Source organism: Amblyomma mixtum, chromosome 7 (genome assembly GCF_055824585.1).
Source record: "Amblyomma mixtum isolate Tamu chromosome 7, ASM5582458v1, whole genome shotgun sequence".
NCBI classification, from domain to species: domain Eukaryota; kingdom Metazoa; phylum Arthropoda; class Arachnida; order Ixodida; family Ixodidae; genus Amblyomma; species Amblyomma mixtum.
In genome coordinates this window covers 87,398,845-87,426,634 of record NC_143018.1, presented here as the reverse complement: position 1 = coordinate 87,426,634, position 27,790 = coordinate 87,398,845, and the positions used below count along the sequence as shown (strand labels likewise).

Sequence of the window (27,790 nt, the reverse complement as noted above, 5' to 3'; positions counted from 1 at the left end):
GCGCAGTTCGGTTCATAAGCCTGCGTGTCTCGAAGAAGTTCCAACACTTTCTGTGCCTCAGCCAGGTTGGGGCAGCAGTGGGCAAGCGCAGTTCGGTTCATAAGCCTGCGTGTCTCGAAGAAGAAGTTCCAACACTTTCTGTGCCTCAGCCAGGTTGGGGCAGCAGTGGGCAAGCGCAGTTCGGTTCATAAGCCTGCGTGTCTCGAAGAAGAAGTTCCAACACTTTCTGTGCCTCAGCCAGGTTGGGGCAGCAGTGGGCAAGCGCAGTTCGGTTCATAAGCCTGCGTTTCCTCCTTATCGCACCTTCGTCGTATAGTCGAAAGCCTCCGAGATGAAAGTAGAGGTGGCCAGCACCCGCAAGAATCTATTGGGCGAAGGACCCCACTGGGACGGCCGCAGCTCTACGCTGCTCCACGTTGACTGCCTTGGGAGGGAGCTGGTGCGGTACGACCCCGACCTCCGCAAAGAGACAGAAGTAATTAAGTTGGGTAAGTCACGACTAACTGTGCCGTACACGGATGTTAGAAACCATGCAGTATGTGACTATGTGGTTCAGTCAGGGAGTAAGATAAAGACTGGTGCTCCAAGACATCATCTTGGACTAGTCGATCGCACGTTGCTGGGGCAGGTTATTGGTTTATTTACCAGTAATGATCATCGCTTGCGGCCTAAGCAGAGTTGGAGTCCAGCAATATAAAATTCAAATTTATTGCATGGACTGAGACGTGGAATCAGCAATGAACAAAGTAAAATCGCACTACTCTGAACTCTTAACTTAAAGACAACGCAGTGAGTTATTTAAAGAAAAATGATAGGTGTAACGTCAAGATATCGGAAGCGGGCGGAATGGGTGAGGGAACAAAGGCGGTTTACAGACATCCTGGCCGAAATCAAGAGGAAGAAATGAGCTTGGACAGAACATGTAATGCGGAGACAAGATAACCTGGGGTCTTTAAGGGTAACGGAGTGGTTTCCAAGAGAAGGCAAGCGTAGCTGGGGGTGGCAGAAAGTTAGGTGGGCGGATGAGATTAAGAAGTTTGCTCGGACCCGGCGGCCGCAGCTGGCAAAGGGGATGGTTAATTGGAGAGCCCTGCAGTGGGCGCAGTCAGGCTGATGACGATGATGAGTAAGCATTACTATGAGTGAGAGTGTAATGGCGCAAAAATAGCAAACATACATCAACGGAGAGGTCAGCCTCCAATTCCTGCAATTTCTTTAGACTCCACATATGACCATTAAACAAAGTTAAGGGCGCAGATGCATCCACTTTTCATTAATAACACATACAAGTTAGAGGTCTGTCTTGCTGTTCAAGGCCCTGATGCTGCACAAGCACGAACCGAATTTATAGAAGTGCACGCAGCAACCTTAGGCCCTGACAATCAGAAACCGACGGACAGATGAGACTGACTTCGAATCTTACTTTGCAACAGCCTTGCTCAATCCTAGATCCGAATAGCTGAAGAGGAACACCATTGCTGTCTTAATAGGCCTGAACGTTTGGCTTGTTGGTATGTGTTCATTGCAGGTGCATTAGCGCGAGAAAACAGATATGAATCTTGTGTATATCCTTCGCCCTTCGTTTTTTAAAGCATGAAATGCTTTTAGCTCCCGTTGTCGGCAGTGTCGTGACGTCACGCCGAGACCGAGAGCCAGCATCCGGACACTGAATTCCGCTCATCCGGGCACTGAAACGAGAACATCCGGGCACCTTACGAGATTTAACGAGACTCTCTAAGCCCTCCTACAGGACCGACGTACAAGCGCCGGTAGCTTCGCGCCGAACGGGGGGGTGGCGTTCCTCCCTTCCTGTACGGTGCGGTTCGGGTGTCCACCGAGATGACAGAATTACTGCGCCATTTTCTTTCCTCAAAAATCGTTGCGTTCAAAGGGCAAGGCAGCGCGCCGAACGGGTGGTGGCGTTCCGTGGACTGCCTGGCAGCGCTACAACACGCTGTCGCGTTCCACTTCTAAAGGCGAAGATTAAGCGTTATTAATTAGCAGTTGGTTAGTATTTAGTCATTAACCAGTAATTAGTCCCTAATTAGTAAGTTGTCATTACTTCGTCATCAATTATGTGCGACGTAATCCACTAGTGACGTCACCAGTGTGACATATAATAGGCAAAGTGGTGCGGAAAACGCTTTCGCCTCTACGCACTTTAGACAGTTTCGAACGCGCTGCATATACATTCTTGTCAGGCCTGCGTCTCGTCCTGTCCGCGTACACTTCGTGTTATGCCCGTAAACATTTCATGCTTACTCTGCTCTCGGTTACGGGAGAGGCAGAGATTTTTTTCACACTACTGTGTCGGTAAAGCCTTTGGTCATGCATTTGACGTATATTTCGTGAAATCACCTATTACGCATTGAAAGAAAAAATGGCTAAGGCTTAGCTAAGGTTAAGTCCAGTCAGATGCGAAGCATATTGATGGCTAGGCTTGGTAATACATGGCTTTCCTTGGTTGACGTTCATCCCGCTCTTCATAGGTCTCTGTGGCACGCTGAAGCTTTCGCTTCTCGTTCAAATCAGCCCTGCTTCTAGGCGGCATCCCAACACCTGGCCGCCTCGTAAGTGCCCGGAGAGCTGTTGTTGTTGTTGTTGTGACTGAGAGAAGGATGAAAAAGAAATTGCACGGGCCTGCTACTGGCTCGAGCCAAGCCACCACTGCTGCCACGTGCAGATAGAGGAGAGTTAAAAGATCAGAGGAAGGAGAGAGAGAGGCAAGCTCAGCTTTATACCGCTGCTGTAGCGTCACGTGGTCAGCTGCAGCGCCTCTGATGTGGAGCCTCCACCGCCGCGGCCGACCGCGCGAGCCGGCAGCCCATATCTCCTCTGCTATGACGTCATGTTGTCACGTGGTGTCACGTGGTCACGCTAAAGGTCAATGGTAGCTCCACCGCCGCGCTCGACGGGCTGTAGTGTAGCTCTAGTAATATGCTTCGCATAAAATTCCTTGCGGTGTAAGGCGCTAAGCAGATTGAAAAAAAAATTCAGGCGGCACTTTGACTGTCTAAAGTGCGTAGAGGCGAAAGCGTTTTCCGCACCACTTTCAGTGCTTCTGTGGTACTGGTGGCGTCGCATGTAATTGAGTACTAATTACTAAGTGATGACAAATCACTAATTAATGGTTAATTACTGATTAATGCCTGGATACTAATTAACTGCTAATTAAGCTTAAGCTTCGCCTTTAGGAGTGGAACGCGACAGCGTGTTGTAGCGCTGCCAGGGAGTCCACGGAACGCCACCACCCGTTCGGCGCGGTGCCTTGCTGTTTCAACGCAACGGTTTTTGAGGAAAGGAAATGGCGCAGTAAATCTTTGTCATCTCGGTGGACACCTGAACCGCACCGTAGAGGAACGGAGGAAGTGGGAGTGAAAGAAGAAAGACGAAGATGGCCCGTAATGAAGAAAATGAAAATTGTATTTGAGGAAAGAAAATTACGCAGTAACTGTCTCACATATCTCGGTGGACACCCGTCAAAATTCAGGGGGGGGGGGGTGCACTTTTTTGACCTAAAGTGTGGTCACTGATGTGTGGTTAGGATGTTAAGCTTCGCCTCCAAGAGTGGAACGCGAGAGCGTCTTGCAACGCTGCCAGGGAGTCCATAGAACGCCATCGCCCATTCGGTTCTACGCCTCGCTTGTCGGTAAATTGGTTTTTGAGGAAAGGAAATGTATTTCTCTCTCATATCTCGGTGGACACCTAAACCTCGCCGGAAGGGAAGGGAGGAGTATGGCAGTGAGCGAAGACACCGTATTCACTAGACGTGCCTTTGTTCATTCCAAACCATCGAGCTGGCATGGCGGAGTGGATAGCATCCTCGTCTCGCACTCCGAAGACCGGAGTTCGATTCCCGAGCTCGACCAATTTCTTACTAGGTTTTATTTATTTATATGGCCTGACTAGAGAAGTTAATTAGGCTAATTGGGTAATTAATCAATTAACTACGCTCAGTCCCACTTACTTGGAGCATGTCTATATGATCCCTTCAATTGGTTGCATGGTTACTAGCCAAAGTACAATTGGCCCCGTTTGAAATTGGCGCACTGTGACGTCACGACCGTTTCGACCAACTGAAAAGCGTGACATTCTCTGTCGACAACTGCTGCTTACAACGATGAGACATTAAAGGCTTTCGCCTTAATACTTGTGAACATCGACTTCATGGTTCAATCGCATGAGCGGAGCAATATTGGTGTTTCCACTCTAGGCAGGGGTGGTGGTGGTGGTGGTGGTGAAAACTTTTAATTACTGAAATAGAGTTTGGGAGCCACAGAGTGGCCCCGCTACATGGTCGGCGTCCCTAGTCCGGGACACCGCATGACAATGCCCCGTCTCTAGCCCGTTTCACCAGAGCCCTTTGGTACTCAAGCGAGGAGCAGTTGAGAAGGGCAGTCTCCCATGCCTCTCTGGAAGGGGTAGGGGAAGGGGGGAGGTGGGGATTTTGAGTACATGCCCACACCATGGGGAAGATATCAGAGGTCTCCCCACAGTGTGGGCATCGCCAATCCGTGTTAGGATCGTAATGCTTTAAGATTGCAGGACAGAGTAGAGTACCTGTCTGCAGGCGCCTTAAAGTTTGCTCCTCCGTCTTACTCAGCCCCTTTGCAGGGGCCGGGAAAAGGCGGTGGATGTCGCTATAATGCGTTATAATTTCCTTGAATCGCAGCAGCGGCTGGTTAGTCTCCGAGCCAGAAGAGCTGGGATGAGGAGCCCGGTGAGTAAGCGCTCGGGCAGCCGCGTCAGCGGCCTCATTACCTCGTAAGCCCTGGTGGCCAGGAGCCCAAATGATTCTTTTGGGTGTTGGATCAGTGGCAGTCCGTCTTAGAATACAAGCAGCTAAGGGGGAGATCTCCCCTGCCAAGTAATGATCACATGCTTTTCGGGAGTCCGTAATGATGATTCTCGAATTGGCGTGGGCGGCAGCAAGCGCTATCGCTACTTCCTCGGCTCGCATTGAATTCGGGGCTCGAAAAGAGAGTCCGCATCAACGTGCACTTCCTGGTGAACGACAGCGGCCGTGTAAAATCCCGTGGGCGATGGGCCTGCTACGTCTACATAATATACACCAGGTGTCTTTTCAAAGAGGTCGTACACTTAGCCGCTGCCACTTGCATTCATCCGTCACTGAGACGGGTATCTGTACTGTGACTCATTTGCGACAGCAGTACGCTGTCGTCGTCTTACACTGCCATCATAAATGCTTACTGTCTGCATTGTACTTTAATACTGGAGCTGGACAACTACTAGGGTACGATGATTGCTGACGTCTTCTTGATGTAATTGGCTGTTTATAGCAATCAAGGAATATTATTGTTTCTGCCTTCAGAATTACATATACACAACCAAAGCATCAACTTCATTATAAAGCTTAAAGGGATACTGAGGCGGTTTTCGAATCGGCTAACCTTCTAGGGTTTTGAAGTAGTGTCATTGCTGATCACGTCTGTGAAATTATTTTTTCGATTTTGGCTAAAACAGTGGCTCAGTCACCAATTAAAACGCGATGTTTAAATTTCCCGCGCCCCGCGCGAGCGCACGAGAGGGGAACAGAGAGGGAAACCTCGTCCATGTCGGCCTGCGTGACGTCATGTTGAGGAGCCGGGGATGCTTCGGCGCACCCGAGCGCGCTTTCAGCGCGCGTTGTTTCTCGTGCTGCATGCGTTGTTCCTCGTACTACGTGCGTTGCGACGTACAAAGCGTGTCAGCCGACCTTGAGAATCAGATTCAACAGGTGCTACTCTGCGTTCGTGTCCACGAACAAATACGGCCGAGTCTGTGTCGTCTTCCACTCTTTTCCGCAAGACCACAAGCTCGCAGCGCAACCGCTCGCTGCTGTGACGAAGAGTTCAAGCCGACTAAAGCAAGCTTACTCTGCTCGAAACACTTTCGTAAGAGCGGCTACAGGCAGAGCTTGTCCTAGTGTGATCTCTGGAGATTTCTGTCGAAAAGGCGCGGCTGAACCATGACACAGTTCCATCGATTTCCTCGCGCATAAGAGGCGTGTCACCATTCTGAAGAAGCGCCTCTTTTAAAAGTAGAAACATGCTCACTTAGCCCCTGAAGAAACCTTATAGAGGCTTAAGCATGTGTCGCTCTCCTCAGCTTAGGTGCGGCCAGACCACCTGAGACGTGCTCAGCAAGGCTCGGTTAGTGATTTTATACTCGGTTCGACGTGTCCAAGCAAGCAAGCAAGCAAGCAAGCAAGCAAGCAAGCAAGCAAGCAAGCAAGCAAGCAAGCAAGCAAGCAAGCAAGCAAGCAAGCAAGCAAGCAAGCAAGCAAGCAAGCAGAGCAAATCACAATAAAGCAAAGTAAGCAAGCATCGAAGCTCTTCATATGCGGCATCTCGTTTAATCCTAGCTAAGCAATTAAAATGAAAGCGTTCGACGTTGATTTCGGATGCAAATTTATGAGAGAAATGAATTCCAACCGAGTTTTTGCAAAAAAACACCGCAACCTTACTCGGTTTCTTCATCAAGTTGTGGCAGCGGTCGAGTTGCAGCTAGCTTGGCTTTTAAACACACATATAGTTGGCAACTACTTCACTGAACCTAAACTGAAAATCTAGGAAGGGCGAACGTTTCCGAGGCAGCGATTAATATTTTCTGGCATCTGCTGAACGCGCCAGGAGTGAAGCGTATTTGTGCGCGTATTTGGCTTGGTTTCCAGCGCACCATGATTGCGTCACTATCTTGTGGTCGCATGCCTCGCAGTGCTTGGCCACTGCGCTTCGCTAATTTTGACACCAACTTTGTGCTCTTTCATCGTTCACTTGAAATACTTTCTTGCCCCAACCTGCAACGCCGGGTACTGAGAACAGGATTTACACAGTGCTTTGGGCCTTTTCTTTAGGATGACGCTCTTCCGGGCGAGCCAGGAGGCGTCCGGTGGTGGTAATTGACTTGAGTATTGTTCGCACCCCTTCCTTTCCGAGAGAGAGAGAGAGAGAGATAACTTTTATTTTTCAGCTCAAGTCCGAGCCTTCTTATCTGCCCGTTTGGTGGGCGTTATTTATCGGCGGTGGCGGAGTGGGGCCACGTGTCCCTTGGATGCGTCGGATGTGGGCGGCGAGGAGCGGCCAGAGGGTGGGCTGCAGAGAGGTTGGTGGAGCGGTCCATCGGGCCCACGTGAGGTGAAAGGGGGGAGGCAAGGTATGCGAGGAAGGTATGGTATGAGAGTTAGTGGCGCGGGGGCATAACCAATATGTATGAATGTTTGAGGGGCGCTCCCCGCACACGAGACAGGCGGGTTTGCCCGGTTTATGAAGGATGTAGTGGGAATACAGTTCGCAGGGAAGGGAGTTAGTCTGTGCCTGTCGAATTAGAGTGGCGTCAGCACGGCAACGGAAATGGAAGGGTGACGGAAGGGTTCATCGCATGTGGCGCAAATTGCGAAGGTGTTCGCGGTGGTCCTGTCGGTGTGTAGCGCGGTCTGCCTTGGGATTATAATGGGCTGGCCAGGCAGTCGGAGGGCCCGGTGATATTTTTTCACGGGCCAGAGCATGAGCAAGCTCATTCTCCGGTATACCTTGATGACCAGGAATCCAGTCAAGGCGGACATGGAGCGTAGGGTGGGCTGTTAGGTATTGCAGCAAAGTGTCTAGGATATGGGGAGGGAGTTTTTGAGATTCGAATGAGCGTATGGCAGCCTGAGAGTCTGCACGTATGGTGATGGTGGAGGAAAGGTGGTCGTGAAGCGTAATCGCCTCTGCTATGGCCAGCGTTTCTGCGTCGGTTGAGGAGGGCACTCCTGTGTGGAGATGCGTGGAGGTGCTTCGAGGGCCGACTACTGCAGTAACTACTTGGTGCTCGAGGATATGGGCATCGGTATAGTAAGTGTCGTGGCCCAGTGCGGGTAAATGGTTCGCCAGTGCTTCACGCCGCCCGGGATTTATCGTTGGAGACATGTGGCGTGGAATGGGTTTTACAGTAAGACGCGGGAGGCTTTTCCACGGGGGAGCAGATGGTTGAAGCGAGGGTAGTTGGGAAATGGTGTGTCCGAAAAGGCTGAGGAGGTCTCTGCCTTGCTCGGAGGTAGAGAGACGGTGTATCTGGGCTCGGTGGTGTGCTGCTGCGCGTTCTTCGAGGGAGTTGAAAATGGCGGCGTCTGCGATCAGAGCATTTGCGGCGTAGATGGGAACTCCCATGGCTAATCGAGTGAAGCGACGCAGAGACGCTTCCAGTTTGCTTACTTGAGAGGATGTGAGGCGTTGATAGGGGTAGGCGTACATGACCCTCGAATAAACGAGTGCTTCTATAACTCGACGGAGTTCGTGTTCTCTGAGTCCATGCTTTTGACGAGATATACGGGACAGCATGTGGCGAATTTGGTTCAGTTGTTGCAGGAGTTGGCTAAGCCACACGTTTCACTTGCCATCTTGTTGAAAAGTGAAGCCAAGGATCTTGATGTGGCTCCGTCGGGGAATAGGGGTTTGCGCGAGAGAGAGTTGAATGAGTTCGCGGTAGGAAGAAGCGGTTTTTTGAGGAGCGTTAGAAACCACGATGTATTCCGACTTTTCGGCGGAACAACTCATACCTAAGCGGCGTGCATGCTCCTGAACGACGTCGAGGCCTTGCTGCAAAGTGGATTCTAGTTCCCCGGCGTTTCCTGTGGTAGACTAGAGAGAGATATCATCCGCATATATAGCGTGGCGTAGGCAGGAATTTCAGCGAGTTTTCGGGGCAGTTCTTTCATTGCCAAGTTGAAAAGCATAGGTGAAAGAATGGATCCCTGTGGTGTACCTGCGGTGAGGGGAAAGGGGGCGGAAGGTGTGCTGTCGGGGCCAATGATTCGGAGGGTCCTGTCTGTAAGAAAGTCTTTGATGTAGTTGAACATGCGGACCCCAGGCCGAGTGTCTGCCAGGTTGGTGAGAATTGCGGAGTGGGCGACATTATCAAAAGCCTTTTTGATATCCACGCCGGTCAAAACTCGAAGCTGTGCGCTGCTTGGGAAGGCGTACAAATCCTCATAGATTTGCCGTCCAATGTCTTGTGTGCATACGTGGGCGCGGAATCCGAACATAGTGGGAGCAAGACAGCGATTGGTATGCAGGTGCCATTCGAGGCGGGTAAGGGCCATCTTCTCCATCAGCTTCCCTAGGCAAGAAGTCATGGATATAGGTCGGAGGTTAGTGATGAGCGCAGAGGATTTTCCTGGTTTCGGAATCATAATTACGTGTGCCTCTTTCCACGCAGCGGGAATTTTCCCGGAGCGCCAAACAGTATTAATGATCTGAATAAGTTCGTCTAGTTTTGAATCGGGGAGGTTACGGAGTATACCATAGGTAATTTTATCTGGGCCGGGTGCTGTGTTTCGCTTAAGGGAGCGTAGAGCAGCCTGAAGTTCGGCGAATGTGAAGTCAGAATTCATTCCTTGCTCGTCTGCTTCTTCTTCGGTGTAAGGGTATGACGGGGAGCTGGCAGGAGAAGTAGAGGATGGGTAAAATTGATTTCGGATTTGCTCAGCCAGCTCTTCTTGTGAGACGGAGAGGGCCAACTGTAGCTTTTGAAGTGTGTTACGAGGTTTACCCTGTCCAAGTAGAGTGCGCATAATGTGCCAGACTTTTGGAGTGTGGAGTCTCTCGACCATGTCATCGCAGAGCTGAAGCCAGTTGTTCGTGGCTAGTTGGTCGGCGTATTCTTGGGCTGCTTGCGTTAGTTCAGCAACTTTTCTTTTCAGTGCGTGGCTAGATCTACAGTTGCGCCAAGCTTTTATGGCCCGGCGACGTTGTTTCCATAGCCCAAGTAGGTGTGTGTCAATGTATGGATAGTCGGGAGATCGGTGGATATGTTTGGTGTGTTGGGAGACGGTCTCCATAATGGCGCTACACCATTTTTCGGGGTCCTCGAGTGAGACTGATGAGTCGAGGGCCGGCCGAGCCTTTGGCCAGTCTACGAGCATAGTGGGAGGTAGATGTGTTCCGGGTGGTCTGGAGGGTCGCTGGGACGTGAACGTTATCTGAAGAATACAGTGATCACTCCCCATCGTGTCACCCGTATTACTCCAAAAAGCGCGGAGATCGCTGCGAATCCATGCAAGGTCGGGGTTTGTGTCGGATTGTGCTCCACATCCTAGACGTGTAGGCATGAACGTGTCATTCAGGAGGGTGAGGTGATGAATACTGGCGAAGCGGTCGAGTTTTCGTCCGGAGGCTGAAGTACGGTCGTATCCCCATGCAGGGTGTGGGCAGTTGAAGTCACCAAGAAGGACGAAAGTAGTAGGGACATTAGAGGCAGGGAGGGCCGTATGCAAAGGTGGGATGCTGGTTTTAGAGTCGGAGGGAGTCCAGTAGCAGTTTAAAATGGTGATACGGTGACCCTGATAGGTGGAGTGTGTCAGGACATGCTCTTTCGTCCCGGAGTTGAGGTGGGATGTATCTTCCTGAATGGTGGGTATCGTGCGCCGTATGTATGTAACCGTCAAAATCGGCGGAGGAGGGGGCGTTTGATGTCCTTTTCTCTTCATGACTATACTTGGCTGAGTAAAATGGTCGTAACCTGGAAGAGAAAAGGCACCGTGCGTTTCTTGCAGTGCGATGACGTCTGGGTTAACGCCAGTAATCCGCATGTGTTGCAAGAGGGCATTTTTCTTGCGACGAAAACCGCGGCAGTTCCACTGCCAAATAATTAGAGGGTTTTGGGGTGGAGATGTGTGTCGCATGATATCACTCATCATGCGGGTCTTCCTCCATGGTGTCGAGGTTAGGCACAGGAGGGGCGCTTGCGCGCTTTCGAGGGGGAGCATTGGAGTCTGTGTCGGGAGAGCATGGGGCAGAGGACGCGAGGGAGAGGAGATGGTGCTCTAGTTGCTCGACGCGAGCCATCAGTTGTTGTAAGGCCAATAGGACGGGAGCAAGGGATTGCTGTATGAGAGCAATAGCGTTGTCGGTAGGGAGGGGTGAAAGTGGAGTAGGTGTGGAGGGACGTGAGTAAAACCGGTGTTTGAAGGACGGGGGAGGGGGTGCGATGGATGTGGGAGATGGACCGCTCACCTGGTGACTTGGTGGAGTCTCTGACTGCATCACGGAAGCTTGCGGTTTAGTAGAGGAGGTGGAGGTGCTGGTTGCCGCACCAGAAGTGGTGGACGGTGGCCGCTTGGCAGAGGGCTTGGTTCGAGATTGACTTCTTTGCTCGGTCTCGTGCCCCGGGCTGTTGCTGCTGCTGTTGCTGCTGCTGTTGCTGCTGCTGTTGCTGCTGCAGGAGAGCTGAAGGGCCTCGTAGCGGTTCGAGGTAGGCAGGGGCGGCCAGATGGTCGCGTCGGCTTTAGGGGGTGGAGGGGCGGCGCGGGCGCGATGGCGTCGTTGGGCGCGGTGCCACTTTAGGACTGCAGCGTCGGCGTCTTTCCTTGCGGGGCACTCAGGATGAGACGGTGTGTGGTCGCCCTTGCAGTTCCAGCAGTGTGGTTCACATTCATGTGGGGTAGTCGTTGGGTCTTGATCAGGAGGAAACGGTTGGCTGCAAATCGAGCACCGAACAAGGCTAGGCTTGTTAGGACAGACGTCGGCACGGTGCCCTATGGCGTGACAATGCGTGGATTGTTTGCTGTGGGGCTTTTGCGGGTAGACGCGGTACACTCCGCTGTAGAAGACGGCACAGCGTGGTAGACGGGGCCCTTCGACGGTGAGCAGAAGTGTGTTGGTACGACCGAGACGGCGGGCGCTTAGTAGTCGGGTGCCGTCAACACGAAGGTTAGCGGCAAAGTCGTCTTCGGTAAAGTCCATGGTGATGCCGTGTATAACACCACGGGCGTTAAGGGGGTCGTTAGCTACGTACGAGGTGACTTCGTACTGGGTGTTGTTCAGTGAAACTTGCTTGAGTTGAAGCAGCTTGTCAGCAGCGGCTGGGCGGTGGGTATCGATGGCCAGGATGTTTTGCGAGGTGCGGAGTTTGATGTAGGTATTGTCACGTTCAGTCTTGGTTAGGCGGGCGGAATCCATGACGGACCGACAGGGCACAGGGAATAAAGTGTTGCCGAGGTTGAGGTGGTTCGCAAATTTCATGACGATCGTGGCTGCGGTGGCTTGCCGGGGCGCCGCGAGAGCACAGTGCTTGTGATTCAGCGCCTGGGCTGCTGACTGGCTAGGCGAGCTCCCCGCCGTTCCGGCTGCGAGCATGCTGGCGAGCGCGGGGGGCGTTGCCCCGGCGGTGCAGATGTAGGCTTGGCTTAGCGCGCCCGGCGTGGGCGGCCAGCAAGATGCTGATGTGCCAGAAAACGGCGCAGAACGCTTGGAATTTTGATTACCAGGCGTACAGGCGATGAAGTAGCACTCCTATAGACCGGTTGGTGGCGATCCGAGGTCAGGAACCTGGACGTAGACGTGATTTTGCTGGAGCTCGGTGTGCGCACAGCCGATCACGGTGGCGCTGGTGGCGCCCTCCCTCCTTTCCGAGAATACGAGCCGATGTTGTGCTGCATCGCGTCTTTGACGCTGGCGTATGCTTGTGCTAGGCATAGAATTTTTTGCTTGTGTCTTTTTTGGTTTCAGGCGATACGTGGAATGAGCAAACTGTAGTATCCTTTTCTTCGGTGGTCAGTAAAAAAAATAGTCACCGTATTCGCTGTTACAACGACACGGAAAGCTGCGATCTGCCCCCAACGCAGCGCCAGATCCGCATCGGCAGCTTCTCCAGTCCTCAAAGTGACGTCACGACCTCTCTTGACCAATCACGGGCGGCGGCGCGCCGCGCGGCGTGCCCCGCGGCACAGGCCGCATATTTCGGCTAAAAAAGGCAATTCGCGCTTGTTTTTGCCTTATTTGGATGCGATATTCCAGCATACAGTATGGAAAACTATAGGATGCCGCTGCCAGCCCGATTTTCAGAAAAAGTGCTTCAGTCTCCCTTTAACAGCGTCTGATGGGGGCTAGGCTCTTTCTAGCTTCAGAGTTACGTTTCATAAAAAGTAAAAAAAGTTGCCCACTACCCTTGCACTGAAAATGAGATATTAGTTTAAAGTTTGGTTTGTTAAGGTTGAATTACCTAGCATTTATGATGTCCTCAGCGGCCGGTATGGCAATCTGTGTGGGAAGTGGAGGCTGTGCCGATATCGATTTTCTGAATAAAAATAAGGCCACCTTTGAACCTGTATCCCGGCCCGGTTAGTGCGAAAGGCTTTATATGTTCACTATAGCCACTGGTGAATTGTAACAGAACGTATGAACGACTCACGACAGCTTGGAACGGCCCCAGAAGTTCTATCTTTCCATAACATAATTGTCCTCGTGCTGTCTTTCATGTTCACGTTTTATCTATGAAGAATGGTATTGGGATTAAAACTTTCTGTTGGGCGAGCTGGTAGTTCATCTTGATGTGGAAGGGTTTATTGCGCAAACAAAGATACAGACAAGACAGCCGAAACACAAACACAGCGCAGGCCCGTGCAATTAGTTTTATTGGCGGAAGGCCACACCTTATATAGGCGGAAGGGTCGGGACGGAAATGATGACAAACACACAAAAAAAACAAGGGTTGTCAAAGAGCCATCAAATCAAGAACGTATTCGCGGGTATGCAAGGGTATCACACTTTTGTATATCTTCCCACCGTATCAACAGGTAGGCTGCATTAAGAAAGCCAATCTCAGCTTGGAAGAGAGATAAAGACTGTTCGCTGACGCACTCGCGCTGCCAAGTTTGTTTACGTATGTTGTAGGCTTCTAGGCTAATCCGTGCTATCCTGTCTTTACTCTTTCCAAGAACCTTTGTCTCTTCAAACCGTGCCACACGGGCTTCACATTTACTTACGTGTGCAAGAAGATGCTTTTATTGATCATATTTCTTTTCCAATTTTAGGGCGTGTTCTCCTAGACGGCCATTGACATAACGTCCAGTTTGGCCGACATAAAACTTTCCACAGGACATGGGAATGGAATAGACCAGCTACTTCAGTGGAACACCTTACTAATGGCTTCTGGTGCTTTTCAGGCACTCACGCTTTTTTGCATTTCCACTGCGTGGACAGAGCTTTCCCAACTTGTTTGGAGCCGAGAACAAAACATGCCTGCTAGTGTCTTTTTTTCAGGTTTTGCGAGATTTTGGGAGGTAGGGCACAACCTCAGGCCTAGGGGTCTTTTGAGGAGCATCAGCCGTTTTTCGTCCTGCTCCCCGTTTGCACTTCTGAAGGATGGCCTAAGAGACTGCTGTCAGGACCGAACAGGGGAACCCTGCTACCAAAAGCCGGCTTATTAGACTGCTTATTGGATGTCATATTAGACTGCTGCACTTGGCACCAGGGGCTGGGTTTTAGTGGCAATAGATGACTTGTTCTACTGAGTAGCACAGTTTTACGGGAAGGGCTCTTTCGAGAAAACTTGCTGAGTATCAGTGCTAGTGCACAGCTCAGGAGTGAAGATGCCTCATCGGTAATTAGTATTACCTATTTTAATCTGAGATCAGTTATGGTCTAGATTATACTTACCTTTGCTAGCGAAATATCCTTTTATACTCGAACAAAGCACACATTCATTCTGTAATTCGTTCGCATGCAATGCACATGTCGGTGGCTGGAGAATTTTAAGAAGCGAAAGCACAGCAGAAGAAATTCCAGCTCATCAACGATGCCACACAATATTCAAAAACCATCTCTTGAACTAAGCAACTGATACACAACTCTATGTATATTTAGTACAGGATACAGCTATTAGGCCATTATGAGCGCAACAAGATAGTACCCGTCCACTGTACGATAGTGTAAAAGCAAGTAAACTGAGGAACTGTGCCTCAGAACTGCAGGAACACGTGACAAATTACATATAGCAAGAAACTTTCACAAGTCATGATACGAACTCGAGAACTTATGAACACAAGGAAAACATACACCTATATCCCATACCATACCACAGGCCTCTGGTCAGTCATACGAGGGCCTAAAGTGTGATTAGGAGGTCGTGCCAGTCCTGTGCGACCCCATCGAGCCACCGCTATAGTTGTCCGCATTTTTTTCGCCAGCGCATTTGTTTTACCGCAGCATGCTCGTAAAAAAGTATGCGCAATTACGAAATTCGGCTCACTGCTTTAACAAGAATTGGAACGCTGTTTACGGCGAATATTTTTACTCCTGGCCATCCTGAATGCTTAAAATTGAGGCACGAATGCAGTCAGGAAGATTCAAGCTGATAACCTCAGCCTACAAGATACCGGTAGAATCACGTGATTTAAAAAACAGTCGATGCTGTCAGGTTTGTATATTCTATGAACTTGATTTGTATAAGAGTGGTACAGGTTATCGAGAGGCTGAACATACCAAGGAAAGAATGCAGCCTATTTGCTATTGATCCATGGGACATTGGGCTGCAGGAATACACTACAAGACGGTGCCTTAAATTTGTGCCCATTGCTTGGATGGAGTACCCCAGCAGCGCGCTATCCCAAGGCTTAATCTAACGACTACCACCAAGGTTATCAAAAATACGGTCAAGCAGTGTATGGACCACTTACAGCGCTTTATTTTTAGTGCCGGTATATCACCTCTTAAGATGCACCTGTCTACACCCCCGCAGAAGGCGATGTGGGCAATGCCATCCCGTACGCCGAAAACAACCGCTTGGTGGCGTTGTGCATGGAGCGCGGCGTCTACCGGCTTAACCTGGACACGCAAGAGAAGCAGCTACTGGTCGAGACGCAGGACCCCGAATCTACGGTGCAGACACGCATCAACGACGGGAAGTGCGATGCCAACGGACGCCTGTGGATCGGTGAGTGAGGGGTCGTATCCTGCATTCAGATGTCTTGATCTTGCCCTTCGCCCCAGAATCTCGACATACTGTTGCATTAGGCTGCCGGAGACACCGGTGATTTTGAAACGACGCGTAGAGCTCTGCATGCATACCGATTGGTTTCTGCCTGTTAGCAGGATGAGCAAACTTTACGGCCCACTATATGCGGTTTAACACTCCAAAGCTGCACTTGCGCTATGAGAGGCCGTGGTGGAATCCTGCGTGTTCCTTCCAGCCACCTGGGGTTCTCAATTGCCCCAAGTTCTTCCACTCTATTGCTTTTGAGCGCAATTTTTTGTAAACTGTAAGATTACAATATAACAATCAATACATGCCCAGATGTCAGGTCAGGAGGCTTGCATTTTTTTTGCTATCGTCAAAAGCGTTCCCCGTCGGTTTTGTATGTTACTCTTAACTGCTCGGTGCCAGTGATGGGACCACTATAAAAGATTTTGCTACATATCGGAAGAATGGAATGCTACCATCAATATATATGCACCAGTACCTTTAATTTTTCCCATAATAAAAATTTCTCTCCAAGAATGTTGGGCATGTTCCGCGGAAAAGTGCTTGAGGGTGGTGCTTTCTGTGCAGTTGGTGATTTAAGTGTTTACTTACCCAGCGATCAATGGCATCGGTTCAGGATGACGGTGAATACGCTTCTTTGTGTCAGCAGGATCAATGTCCTCGACGGGAGTGCAGAACCTGATACCCGAGAAGAACAATTTTTGGTCCTTCTCCAAGGGACAGCTGAAACACAAGCTCGGCAAGATATCCTTGTCCAACGGAATAACCTGGAAATGCGACAACAGAACCATGTTCTACGTTGACACTGTGCCCGGATATGTCTACGTCTTTGACTTCGACCTCGCCACGGGTGAAATCAGTGAGTGCAGCAATGACGCGCCCGAAAGTCCTCGTACCTTGAAGTCTCGCCTGTTAAGACACTAGAACTGCTGTACACCGGCAGCTGAGTTATGAGGCGTCCAGGTGGAAAGCTGCGCAGATGAGAAGTTAAGAGGAGGTGTTGGTATGTGGACTCGCTACTTTTGAAATTTGTCCATCACTTAAGCCAGTACGCAGTAGCGCTACACCATATCATAAAGGTCCCTCAAATATCAAAGGAACGACCAGTTTGCACCACAGGAGGCCAACTGTGGTTATTTCTTTGATAAGTTTTCTCTACTAATTTTTGGGTGTTACACACCAAAAAGGAAATCTAGTTTGAAAACAGAAAAGTGTGTGCTTGTCACGCAGCATTATGGCGTAATATTTAAAAGAATGTTCTTAGTTCCTTTTCATATATATCAGGTGACTTTATAAGCTATGAAGGCGTACTAAACATGCTGCTAAACTTAAAAACGAAATCGGCAGTGGGGCCTGATGATATCCCTAATGAGTTTCTGCGCCGTTATTCCGAACCATTAGCCCACATTTTAACTCGCCTCTTCGAACTTTCATTAAAAGATTCTGTTGTCCCTGATGACTGGCGCTTAGCTCGCGTTGTTCCAATTTTTAAGAAAGGTGATCGTTTGAACGTTAACAATTACCGTCCCATATCGCTAACTTCAGGTACCTGCAAGCTTATGGAGCATGTTATATCTAAATATCTTATGTCATTTCTGGAAAAAATAACATCCTGTCTCCCTTTCAACATGGTTTTAGAAGAGGCTTATCTACGGTTACTCAGCTCGTCACTACAGTTCATGAATTCGCTTCATCGATTGACAATGCTGGACAGGTTGACGTCATTTTTTTAGATTTCAGCAAGGCGTTTGATCGCGTCATGCACAATAAGCTCATCTTTAAACTTCAGCATCTTGGTCTTCCAACAGCACTTGTCAAATGGATTAAAACCTATCTTTCCAACAGAAAACAGTTCGTCGATGTTAAAAAATCTCATTCAGGTATTTTACCCGTTACCTCTGGTGTGCCTCAAGGCAGCGTACTTGGGCCTCTTTTATTCCTTATTTATATCAATGATTTGGTTAACTCCGTAAATACGTCCGAAGTCAGTATTAGACTATTCGCAGATGACTGCATTCTGTTTAAGAAAATTAGCAGCACTACCGACCAAGAATGCTTGCAGTCAAATCTTAATAATGTCCTAGAGTGGTGCACCCTTTGGTCCATGAAAATAAATAGCGACAAATCGGTTCTTCTTCAGGTTACTAACAAGAAAGCACCATACAGTTTTAATTACGCAATAAACAATCTTCCACTGCTACAGGTGAGCGAATACAAATATCTTGGAGTCACCATTACAAATCGCCTTTCATGGTCCAGCCACATTAATAGCATTTGCTCGTCTGCTTCAAGGAACCTCGGCCTTCTAAGACACAAATTAAAACACGCTCCCTCTGAACTTAAACAACTTGCCTTCAACACACTAATTCGTCCGAAACTTGAGTATGCTTCCGTCGTATGGGATCCGCACTTAAAAAAGGATATAAAGAAACTTGAGATGATCCAAAGAAAAGCCGTCCGTTTCATTTTTAACGCTTACCATAGCTCTATCTCGCCATCCGTTCTGATGTCTACGAAGAACATATCCACTCTAGAAAGAAGGAGAGCACTCGCAAGGCTTAAATTTTTGTACTCATTTTACTCTAGTCAATTTAATATTAATCCTGCTCCCTATATATCCCCCCGTTCTACACGGCAGACACGCAATAGCCACAACCATAACCTTACCCCGTACTTTGCACGCACAAATACGTTCAAAAACTCATTTTTTCCCCGAACAATCACAACATGGAACTCACTGCCAGCAAATGTCTTTTCGGCTCAGGATGCCGCTGCTTTTGAAAAGAGTGTCTTATTGTATGTGTAAACTTAACAATATCATTGCCCTCTGTTTGGTTTTCTTCTTTTATTGTTGCCGGAACGCTGGATTTGCGTAGTGTTTGATATTATTTTTGCTTTTTGAATGTTGCCCCCCTGCTTGGTCTCTATGACTGCAGTATGTGTAAATAAATAAATAAATAAAATATTCGCGGGATCTGTACTTGATGTTGCTGTTTTTTTTTTGTTCTTTCTGCTCTAGTCTGAAAAGAAGTACTGGACAGTGCAGTTTTTTAGATCAATCACCGAATGTGGATTAGAATTACAATCGGGGAGTAATCCCCGATTAGCATTTCTCGAATCATTTCTCGAACCAGCTAGCGAGTAACTCGCCGTACCCTCCCTGTGGACACGCGCAATTTTCGCATTATAACTGTAAGAGAAGGGCCTTGTTTCTCGAAGACAGGGCATAATTCTTGCAGTGGTGCCGCGGTTAATCGATGCGCCGGCGGTTAGTGAGCCTTGTGCTGCCCAGGTTGCTCTTTCCAAACGACCAAAAAATTGGAGGCTTATCAAGGTTAAGCCCAGTGGATGCGAAGCATGTCCTTAGCGTTTGGAGGCAACTTGACCGCATACACGCCCGGCGCAAAGACGCTAGCGCGGTTGCGGGCACAGAGACCGATGCGACGGCGGGCGCGCGCCGCCTCATCCCTGGCGTGACGTCACATATCACGTGATGTAGCGATGGTGGCGCCGCCGCCGCGTCGCGTGCGACGGCGCGAACCGAAGCGTGAAGGCCTCAGCCGGGCGACGTCCGACGGCGCGATATGAGGCCCCATCTGCAGCCGGTGTGACGTCATCACGTGACGTCACATCATGTGATCTCACTTCAAGGTCAATGGTGGCCACCGCCGGGAGGCGACCGACGGCGCGATATGAGGCCCCATCTGCAGCCGGTGTGACGTCATCACGTGACGTCATGTCACGTGACCTACTTGAAGGTCACTTGAAGGTCAATGGTGGCCACCGCCGGGCGTCGCGCGAAGGCCCAAAACCTACTTTAATATGCTTCGCATAATAATGAATATAACTGCCACCTGCCATGGTGGGCAGTTTGTGATGACGCCGCAGGGTCACGCGACCTAGGTGACCCATCTACTTCGTAGATTGCTTCTCTGGAGATTTTGCTTAGATTTTTTGCTCACGGTCAACTACGTCAACGACACCGCCGACGGATTTTTTTAGGACATGAGCTCCTTATCGGTGTCGCGTTAATATTTACATGGGTTTGCGCGGTGTTCGCTGCTGGTTGTCAACAGATGGCGCTTCGGGATAATGTCCTTGGAAATTGTAAGATCTGAAATGAAGGAATCGCTTCACTTAATTGCGGGAAATCGGAACTCAGCACCTCGCTCATCAATATAGCAATGATTAAGCACATTCATTTTCTTGATCCCCATTCCAGCTGTGCGCGTAGTTTGAGCACAAATACCAAATGTGGCGTTCGACACTCACAGCTCTGTAAGTGCTCGAGGCAAGGCTTCAATTGCAAGATGGCACTGAAGGAACCAGCGGAAAGAAAGCGGCGAACAAGTCCACAAGGAGTACGTACAGTTCTGCTCCTTCTATGGCTTGTCCTGCGTCTTCTTAGAGCTGTTCCCATTAGTGGCAGCAGTGAATCAAATGCCTGAATGGTTCGCGTTCCTTGGCTGAACGGCGATACGTCGCAAGGGTGCATATGCGGCCTACCTGGAAAGTATACTTCCAGATTTGCTATCCAGACTTCCTTCCATTTTAGGTCAAGGTAGAGGAGAAGAACTCACCCGCACCACTAATGTATCCGCCACAGGGCAGTGGTTGCAAAGCGATTTCAGCGGTCGTCTTTTCACGGTTTTATAGCGGTTCAACTCGGCGCTTTGTTTAATGCGCGAGGACCATCGCAGGCAACCGCCGAGTTCTGGTTGACTTCCACAAGACGCCCGGCTTCCAGGAGATGGGAGTGCCGGACGGCATGACCATTGACCTCAACGACAAAGTCTGGCTGGCCTGCTTCGGAGGCTACGCCGTCGTGCAGATTGACCCGGAAACTGGTAGGACCACTGAGTTTTGTCATGCGATGTAAGTCAGGGGAGAAATGATAGATCCCATAACTTAGTTATGTTCCAGCATTTATCTGCCCCAGTGAGCATTAGTCAAGTCACATTTGCTTTTATAATGAAGTTCTCCCCGTAAATATTAAGCGCCCGTGGTCACATATCAGCCGAGTGGATAACTGAAGTAACCTATGAAATTCATGGTGTGGTTGTCTGGCCACCAGCGGGTATAGGTGCAGCGATTTGGGAAATACTGAATGGCCGAGCACCCTTGCCGCAATCTTAGAGTGTACCCTCCAGGATCGGCTGAAATAAGGGAGTAATTACTGACTGGCATCCACCCAAGCGACTCCATAAGGCTACAAAGGAAAGCCATGCTGCTTTATGCAGCTATACAGCTGCCCTCCTCCCTTATTACAAATCTACTCCACCTTGGGGGTTTCCCTAAACATTCCACCCGGGATCGGCTGCATATAACCCCGGTACGTCCTCTTATGTTACACTGCGGGGATTTGGCGCATCTAGACGAGAGCCATCATATTTGTCAAACGATGTGGAAGGATGATCCCGCTGCGTTTGGGTGATCCCGTTGCGAACGCTTCAAACCACCGACTGAGCGGATAACTTATAATGCCCGGAGATGGAGCTTCAAAAGTCTGGCTTTTCCCAAAACATTCACCTCACGTCATCATTTCCCCCTGCCACTGTCGCTTCTCGGGAGGAGAAATTTATGGGAATACTTAAACAATGCCGAAAATTACTGCCTCGGTACGCCATCTGAGCAGCTGAACATGGGAATTCGCCCTGTATTCTTGGATTTAGGTCAGCGCTGAGGGCTGACCTGGGAGGGTGGATTCACGTGCAGTGAAGGCAGCACTGCTCCACAAGGATAGAGAAAGGAAGCTTGAGCTGTTTTCATGTCTAGCTTTCCTTTCCCTGTCCTTGTTGCGTAACGCTGCCTTCACTTTCTCGCATCTCGCTGTGCGCACGCGCACTGACCTGGACATAGTGCCCTTATTAATAGCTGTCCTGGTCAGACACAACCCGTTCACTATGCTGCTGCCTGTCTTGACGTGCATGAAGGTGTGAAAACAATTTTAGTCGTTGTTCCGAGCTATGCTTTCGGCTGAGAGCGAACTTGTAACTGGTGTGCAGCGTTACGACTTCATGGATATGACTTTTTTTATATTGGAAGATATATACAGGGCGTATCACTTAAGACTTTCTGCAATTTTTAAAAATAAGCTATTTGAATTAGATGCGCGCTTTTTCTGGCATAGCATTGTCAGTGGTGTAGTACATCATAATGCAGCTAAGACGTGCTGACTAGCAGGCTTGTTAACCAATATTTAATAGTTAACTTTTAAACTATTACCGTTGGGCTCCTTAATTATTGAGAGGCATGCAGCCCACCGTAAGTAATATCCATATCTGTTTTTAGAATTTCGAGAACGCGATTATCCTCGGCACTGTGGCCCAACAAATTTCGCCTACATCGCGTCAAAATGCATGCGGTTTGAGAAGCTTGCAGGCAAAGCAACCTCTCCAGTGAACCTAACTCGTCGAAATAGCCAGAATTTGTTGGGCCACAGCGCCGAGGATAATCGCGTTCTCGAAATTCTAAAAATGGATATGGATATTACTTACGGTGGGCTGCATGTCTCTCAATAATTAAGGAGCCCAACGGTAATAGTTTAAAAGTTAACTATTAAATATTGGTTAACAAGCCTGCTAGTTAGCACGTCTTAGCTGCATTATGATGTACTACACCACTGACAATGCTATGCCAGAAAAAGCACGCATCTAATTCAAATAGCTTATTTTTAAAAATTGCAGAAAGTCTTAGGTGAAACACCCTGTATAACAATTGCATAGCTCCCACAGTCCTCCATAAAGCCAGCAATAAAATTCCAAAAAGGAAAGGCGTCATGCAGGAGGACACGATCTCGCCAATGCTATTCACAGCCTGTCTAAAGGAGGTATTCCGAGGCCTGAAATGGGAACAGTTGGCGATAAGAGTTAGTGGAGAATACCAAAGTAATTTGCAATTCGCCGATCACAGTGCCTTGCTAAGTCACTCAGGACATGAGCTGCAAAGCATGATCAATGAGTTAGACAGGCAGAGCAGAACGGTGGATCTAAAAATTAGCATGCAGAAAACCAAAGTAATGTTCATCAGGGTTCAACAGCTGTTCGCAATTGGTAGCGAGGTGCTGGAAGTAGTAGGAGAATATGTATACTTAGGGCAGGTAGTGACCGGTGACCCGGATCACGAGAGGGAAATAACTAGACGAATAAGAATGGGGTGGAGAGCATATGGCAGGTTCTCTCAGATCATGAATGCCAGTTTACCTATATCCCTCAGCCCGCCGCGGTGGCTCAGTGTTTACGGCGCTGGGATGCTGGCCTGAAAGACACGGGTTCGATGCCGGCTGTGGCGGCTGAATTTCAATGGAGGTGAAATTCTAGAACTCCGTGTACTGTGCTATGTCCGCGCACGTCATAGAACCCCAGGTGGTCGAAATTTCCGGAGCCCTTCACTACAGCGTCCCACAGAGCATGAGTCGCTTTGGGACGTCAAACCCCAATAAATCAACGTATATCCCTCAGAGAAAAGCATACAGCTGTATCTTGCCGGTACTAACCTATGGGACTGAAACGTGGAGGCTAAAAAAGAGGGTTCAGCTTAAGTTAAGGACATCGTAGCGAGTTATGGAAAGAAAAACGACAGGTGTAACGTTAAGATATCGGAAGCGGGCGGAGTGGATGAGGGAACAAACGCTGGCTAATGACATCATAGTCGAAATTCTAGTCGACATCATAGTCGAATTTCTTTGGAGGAGAAATTCTAGAGGCCCGTGTACTGTGCGATGTCAGAGCACGTTTTTAAGAAGCCCAGGTGGTCGAAATTTCCGGAGCCCTTCACTACGGCGTCTCTCATAGCCTGAGTTGCTTCGGGGTGTTAAACCCCATAAATCAACCAACCAACCAACCAACTGAAAGGCAACCAATGGGACAGAATTCAGAACCATCATCCAACCCTCAGCACCACCAATGCCGTGTATAAGCGTCCATGCCACTTCTAGCTTGTCAACCATGCCATATTATAATTTCGAGCAACCAGAACGTGGACGAGTATCAATCCGCACGGGCTTCGCTGCCAACTTCGAATGAAATGCTCCCAATGGGAAAGAGATCCGGAACCATGAACTAGTCCTCAGCACCAACAACGTCGTGTATGGGCTTTCACTCACCGGGGATAAAAACATCACTATGAGGCACTGGACCCCGCAAAGCTGTCGCGGATGCCGAACACATTTAGCTGAAAAATGCCGAACTTGTTTTCGATCACGAAAATAGGCCGAGCGCACCTGCATCAATGGGCCGCCGAGGCCGCATTGCAACCGACAGATGAGCTAATGCCCTTTAGAGCAAATCTTGCCGTGCGATAAATTTCCTTGGAACAAACAGCGCAAGCGACAGCATTTAACGGGCACATAACGTCACGGTTCTAAATAACGATTACGTGCAATTACTCGAGCACGCATAGCGCTCACTACGCCGTATTTCCCGGCTGGCGCTACCCGGGCTGCGTGAGGAAAGGAGCCGGGGTCTAGAAGAGAGGAATACCGTTTAAAGTTTCGCTCATTCACAACCCCTGGCGTACGGACCCTGGACCGCTTCTAGTGCCCGAAAGGCCGACGGGCCTTCTAGCTTCGCGCGAGTGCAGCACTTAAAACCCTAACGTCATTGCGCATGCGCGAAGGTTAGAGCCTGTGGCGTAATAAGGGCGTAAATACAACTTTATTACGCAATACTCCCTTATTACGCTTATTATTGGTAGAGCGACTGCTCCAGTGAAGTGGTGGTCCCGGGTTCGAACCCCGGACCGGCACGAATGTTTAACTACGAAGTTTCTGAGAAAGCTGTACAGCTGTCCTTTGTCGCCGTATGGCTGCGATCGGGTGGACGTCAATGAATATTTACTCCCTGATTACAAAATCTACTCCACCTTAGGGGATTCCCGTAAACATTTGACCAGCCTGAGGCGTACACTGACGTGCAACTACGGGCGAGGAAAGTTCAGAAACCAAAGCCACATTCACATGCATCGCTGTGGTGTTGTAGCTGTTGTTTATATCTGCTGAAATGTTCTCATTTTTCCCCCTGTCCTCCTCAAGTGCGAAACGGTACATACTGTGGGTATTCGCCGAGGCTTGGAAGATTATGTTGTAACACTCTAATGGATGCATTAATTAAAAAAAAATTGAGAAGCAGGGCACAAAATTCTTGACGTTAACGGCTAAATGAATTTATTGACTTTTATTGTGTTCAGTTCGTACCGCAAGCATCAACGTCATCGTCTGTCGCACTACACAGCGCGAGAAGCTTGTTCTCTTCTTTCCACGTAGAGTCGCGCTAGGCCAACGGGATCAGGTGCGGCGCATCCTAACCCTAGTCGGCTGGCACGCATGAGAGGACAACTTAAGTAAGGCGCGTGTGGAACAACTACTAAGCCTAACGCTCGCCTTAATACCGTAGTCGAGCTCTGTTGCTCTTATTTGTATGTAATAGATCATTTGTCGTTGTCTGTTCAACATGTTCTGACTCTTGTTGACCTTAATCGGCTCCTATAATCTGTCCCTTGTACTTACGGTCTGAGGTGAGAAAGTTTGGGGCTGTGGTTTCGAGGTAAAAGAAATTATTTTTCGAGGTCCGCCAAACGAATTTACTCAAAAGCCATTTGTACCTAACGGCATGCATGTTGCACCAGATGGAATGAATAACAGTTTTTTTGTGATGTACAGCAAGACAGTATATTAATGCTACCAGAAAAATTTTGTCTATGATTCTGCGTGACGAAAGCTCTTCGGCGGTGCGACTGAAAGGATAACACATTAGACGAGGACATGTCTGGTTCATCAAAAGTCCGTGCGATTATACCGAGGGACCATTAGTGACGATGCTTGTCCCAGCGGACATTCGACATCAACAGATATACACGGATGACAGAATTTGTATCGTGAGCGTCTTTCTGTCCTAGTTCATTTATTGCTGGAATATGCCTGAAATATTAAACCATGAACAAGTAACACAAATCTTTTCTCACAGCGTAATTTGGAGGCCGGCGTCTTATTCATTACGCAATGACCACCTATTTATCATCATCAGATATCATGCAATGCGTACAATAACGCCGTGGTTTGCAATCTCACTGAGTAGGACTGTCCTGTTCTACGTCTCTGGAGATTTGATACACGTCGTGGCCGGAGACAGATTTTCTTGCTTGGTTGTTTCAACGGTTCTCGAGATAGACCGTAATAAACCCTCTCATCTGCACGTGAGTTAAAGTCCGCGTGAACCACCGCCATCCTGCTCCTTCATATAGGGGTTGTTTGAAAGATGGGGAACCAAAATTCCTAAAAATAGGCTTTGTGAGTTATCGAGGTCACATCTTCGACTTCGAAATACCGATGTCAGCGGGCATAAAAAATACCTAAATCTTGTGAAATAGTAACATAGCTTCATTACAGTTGGGTGCTCTATTGCGACTGGAGATTTGTAGCATTAGGCGTTTCACTTTCTAAAACTACAAAAATGCGATTACCCAAACCATGCCCTACAATTTCCGCTGTCGTATTTCTTTATCAAAAAGCGCGCGCCGAAGCCACGTCAATCACTTCACGACTCTCCGTGGCGCACGTCCACCGTGCCCGTCTATCTCCTGTGTTGGCTGAAGCAGCGAGCAGCGGTGAACACCCGGACGCGGGCGGTAGAGAAGGTCACGTGGTACGTACGACACTGGTTGACGCGTAGTGAGCAGAAAGCTTCATAGCTCGCGCTTTTCGAAGAAAGCGCGCGGCAGCCGAAATGTGTATAAAGTAATATTACTGTTACAACAGCCGGCTAAAAATCTCCTGTAGCAACGAACGTCCTGAAATGTGATAGTCAAGAAGTTAGATATTGCAAATTAGTTAACCAGCTCACTAGTTAACGTGATCCTCTGTTTTTTGATGTCCGCCAACACCGGTATTACAACGTAGCAGAAGTCATCTCGGTATCCCAAAAACCTAGTTTTAAACTCTAGTTATCCTTCGGTAAAACAGCTGGTATACGCAGCCATAAAGACATTGCAGGATCGTATGACTCACTTTATAGCTAAAAATAGAAGGTCTGGCGGCATGCGGTATCGGCCTTCTTTTAGCCCCTTATAAAACGTCATGTCCTAGGCCGTCTTTTACGGCTGCCAGGAAGAGTATTTGGACTGCGGAAGCCAATAAAATGCCCAATTTATTCCCAACCTTAACACGGAACCACAAAGCAAAGCGTAAGCTACTTACCTTCGCTGCCTGCGCAGGCCATCCCACAATATCAGGCGCCGCCTTCAGACAGTGAGGAAATTCAGATGTTCCGTAAGGTAATAAGGCAGTAATTACTCATTGACACCCACCCAAGCGCAGCCATACGGCTACAAAGGAAAGCTATACAGCTTTCTCAGAAACTTCGCAGTTAAAGAAAAATTCGTCCTGGTCCGGGGTTCGAACCCGGGACCACCGCTTCACCGGAGCAGTCGCTCTACCAATTGAGCTAACCGGGACGGCAAGCTTATGGTAGGGCGAGAGCGAATTGATCAATAACTCGAAGTGGGAACAGTGTTGGTCAAATGTTTTAGGGGAATCCCCCAAGGTGGAGTAGATTTTTTTAAAAAGTTTTTCAGAAATCTGTGCACTGTCCTGCGCTCGTATTTCTGTGCGAGCCACAAATCAGTTATTGCCTCACACTCGTCTAATGTGTTATCCTTCTAGAGGCCCGTGTACTGTGCGATGTCAGTGCACGTTAAAGAACCCCAGCTGGTCGAAATTTCCGGAGCCCTTCACTACGGCGTCTCTCATAGCCTGAGTCGCTTCGGGGCGTAAAACCCCATAAACCACTCCAAACCAAACCTTCGAAAGAGGGACGAAGCTGATTTTTTTCACCCTCTGTTTTACTTTCGCATCCATGCAGCCAAGATCCTGACCAAGGTCAGCTTCCCAGCCGAGTACACGTCATCGTGCTGCTTCGGGGGCAAGAACTACGACACGCTGTACGTCACTTCCGGCAGCTTCCGGCCGGACGCCGCGAGACCGGAAGACGGCCGACTCTTTAAAGTGACGGAGCTGGGAGTCAAGGGCAAGGCCGCCTACGAGTTCGGCGGCTGA

General features: G+C 49.1%; 1 protein-coding gene across 1 annotated transcript; it reads left to right on the top strand.

The window, feature by feature from the left end:
- The first annotated feature begins 331 nt into the window (after positions 1–331).
- On the top strand, positions 332–27,790 carry LOC149336732 (regucalcin-like). The gene is made up of 5 exons (XM_089554767.1): positions 332–488; positions 15,499–15,693; positions 16,391–16,600; positions 20,442–20,588; positions 27,597–27,790. The coding sequence occupies exons 1-5, from the start codon at positions 332–334 to the stop codon at positions 27,788–27,790; spliced, it is 903 nt and encodes a 300-aa protein (XP_089410893.1).

Coding starts and splice junctions, on each gene's coding strand:
- LOC149336732 (XM_089554767.1), top strand. CDS start 332: ATGAAAGTAGAGGTGGCCAGCACCCGCAAGAATCTATTGGGCGAAGGA. Junction 489..15,498: donor GACAGAAGTAATTAAGTTGG/GTAAGTCACGAC, acceptor ACACCCCCGCAG/AAGGCGATGTGGGCAATGCC. Junction 20,589..27,596: donor GCAGATTGACCCGGAAACTG/GTAGGACCACTG, acceptor GCATCCATGCAG/CCAAGATCCTGACCAAGGTC.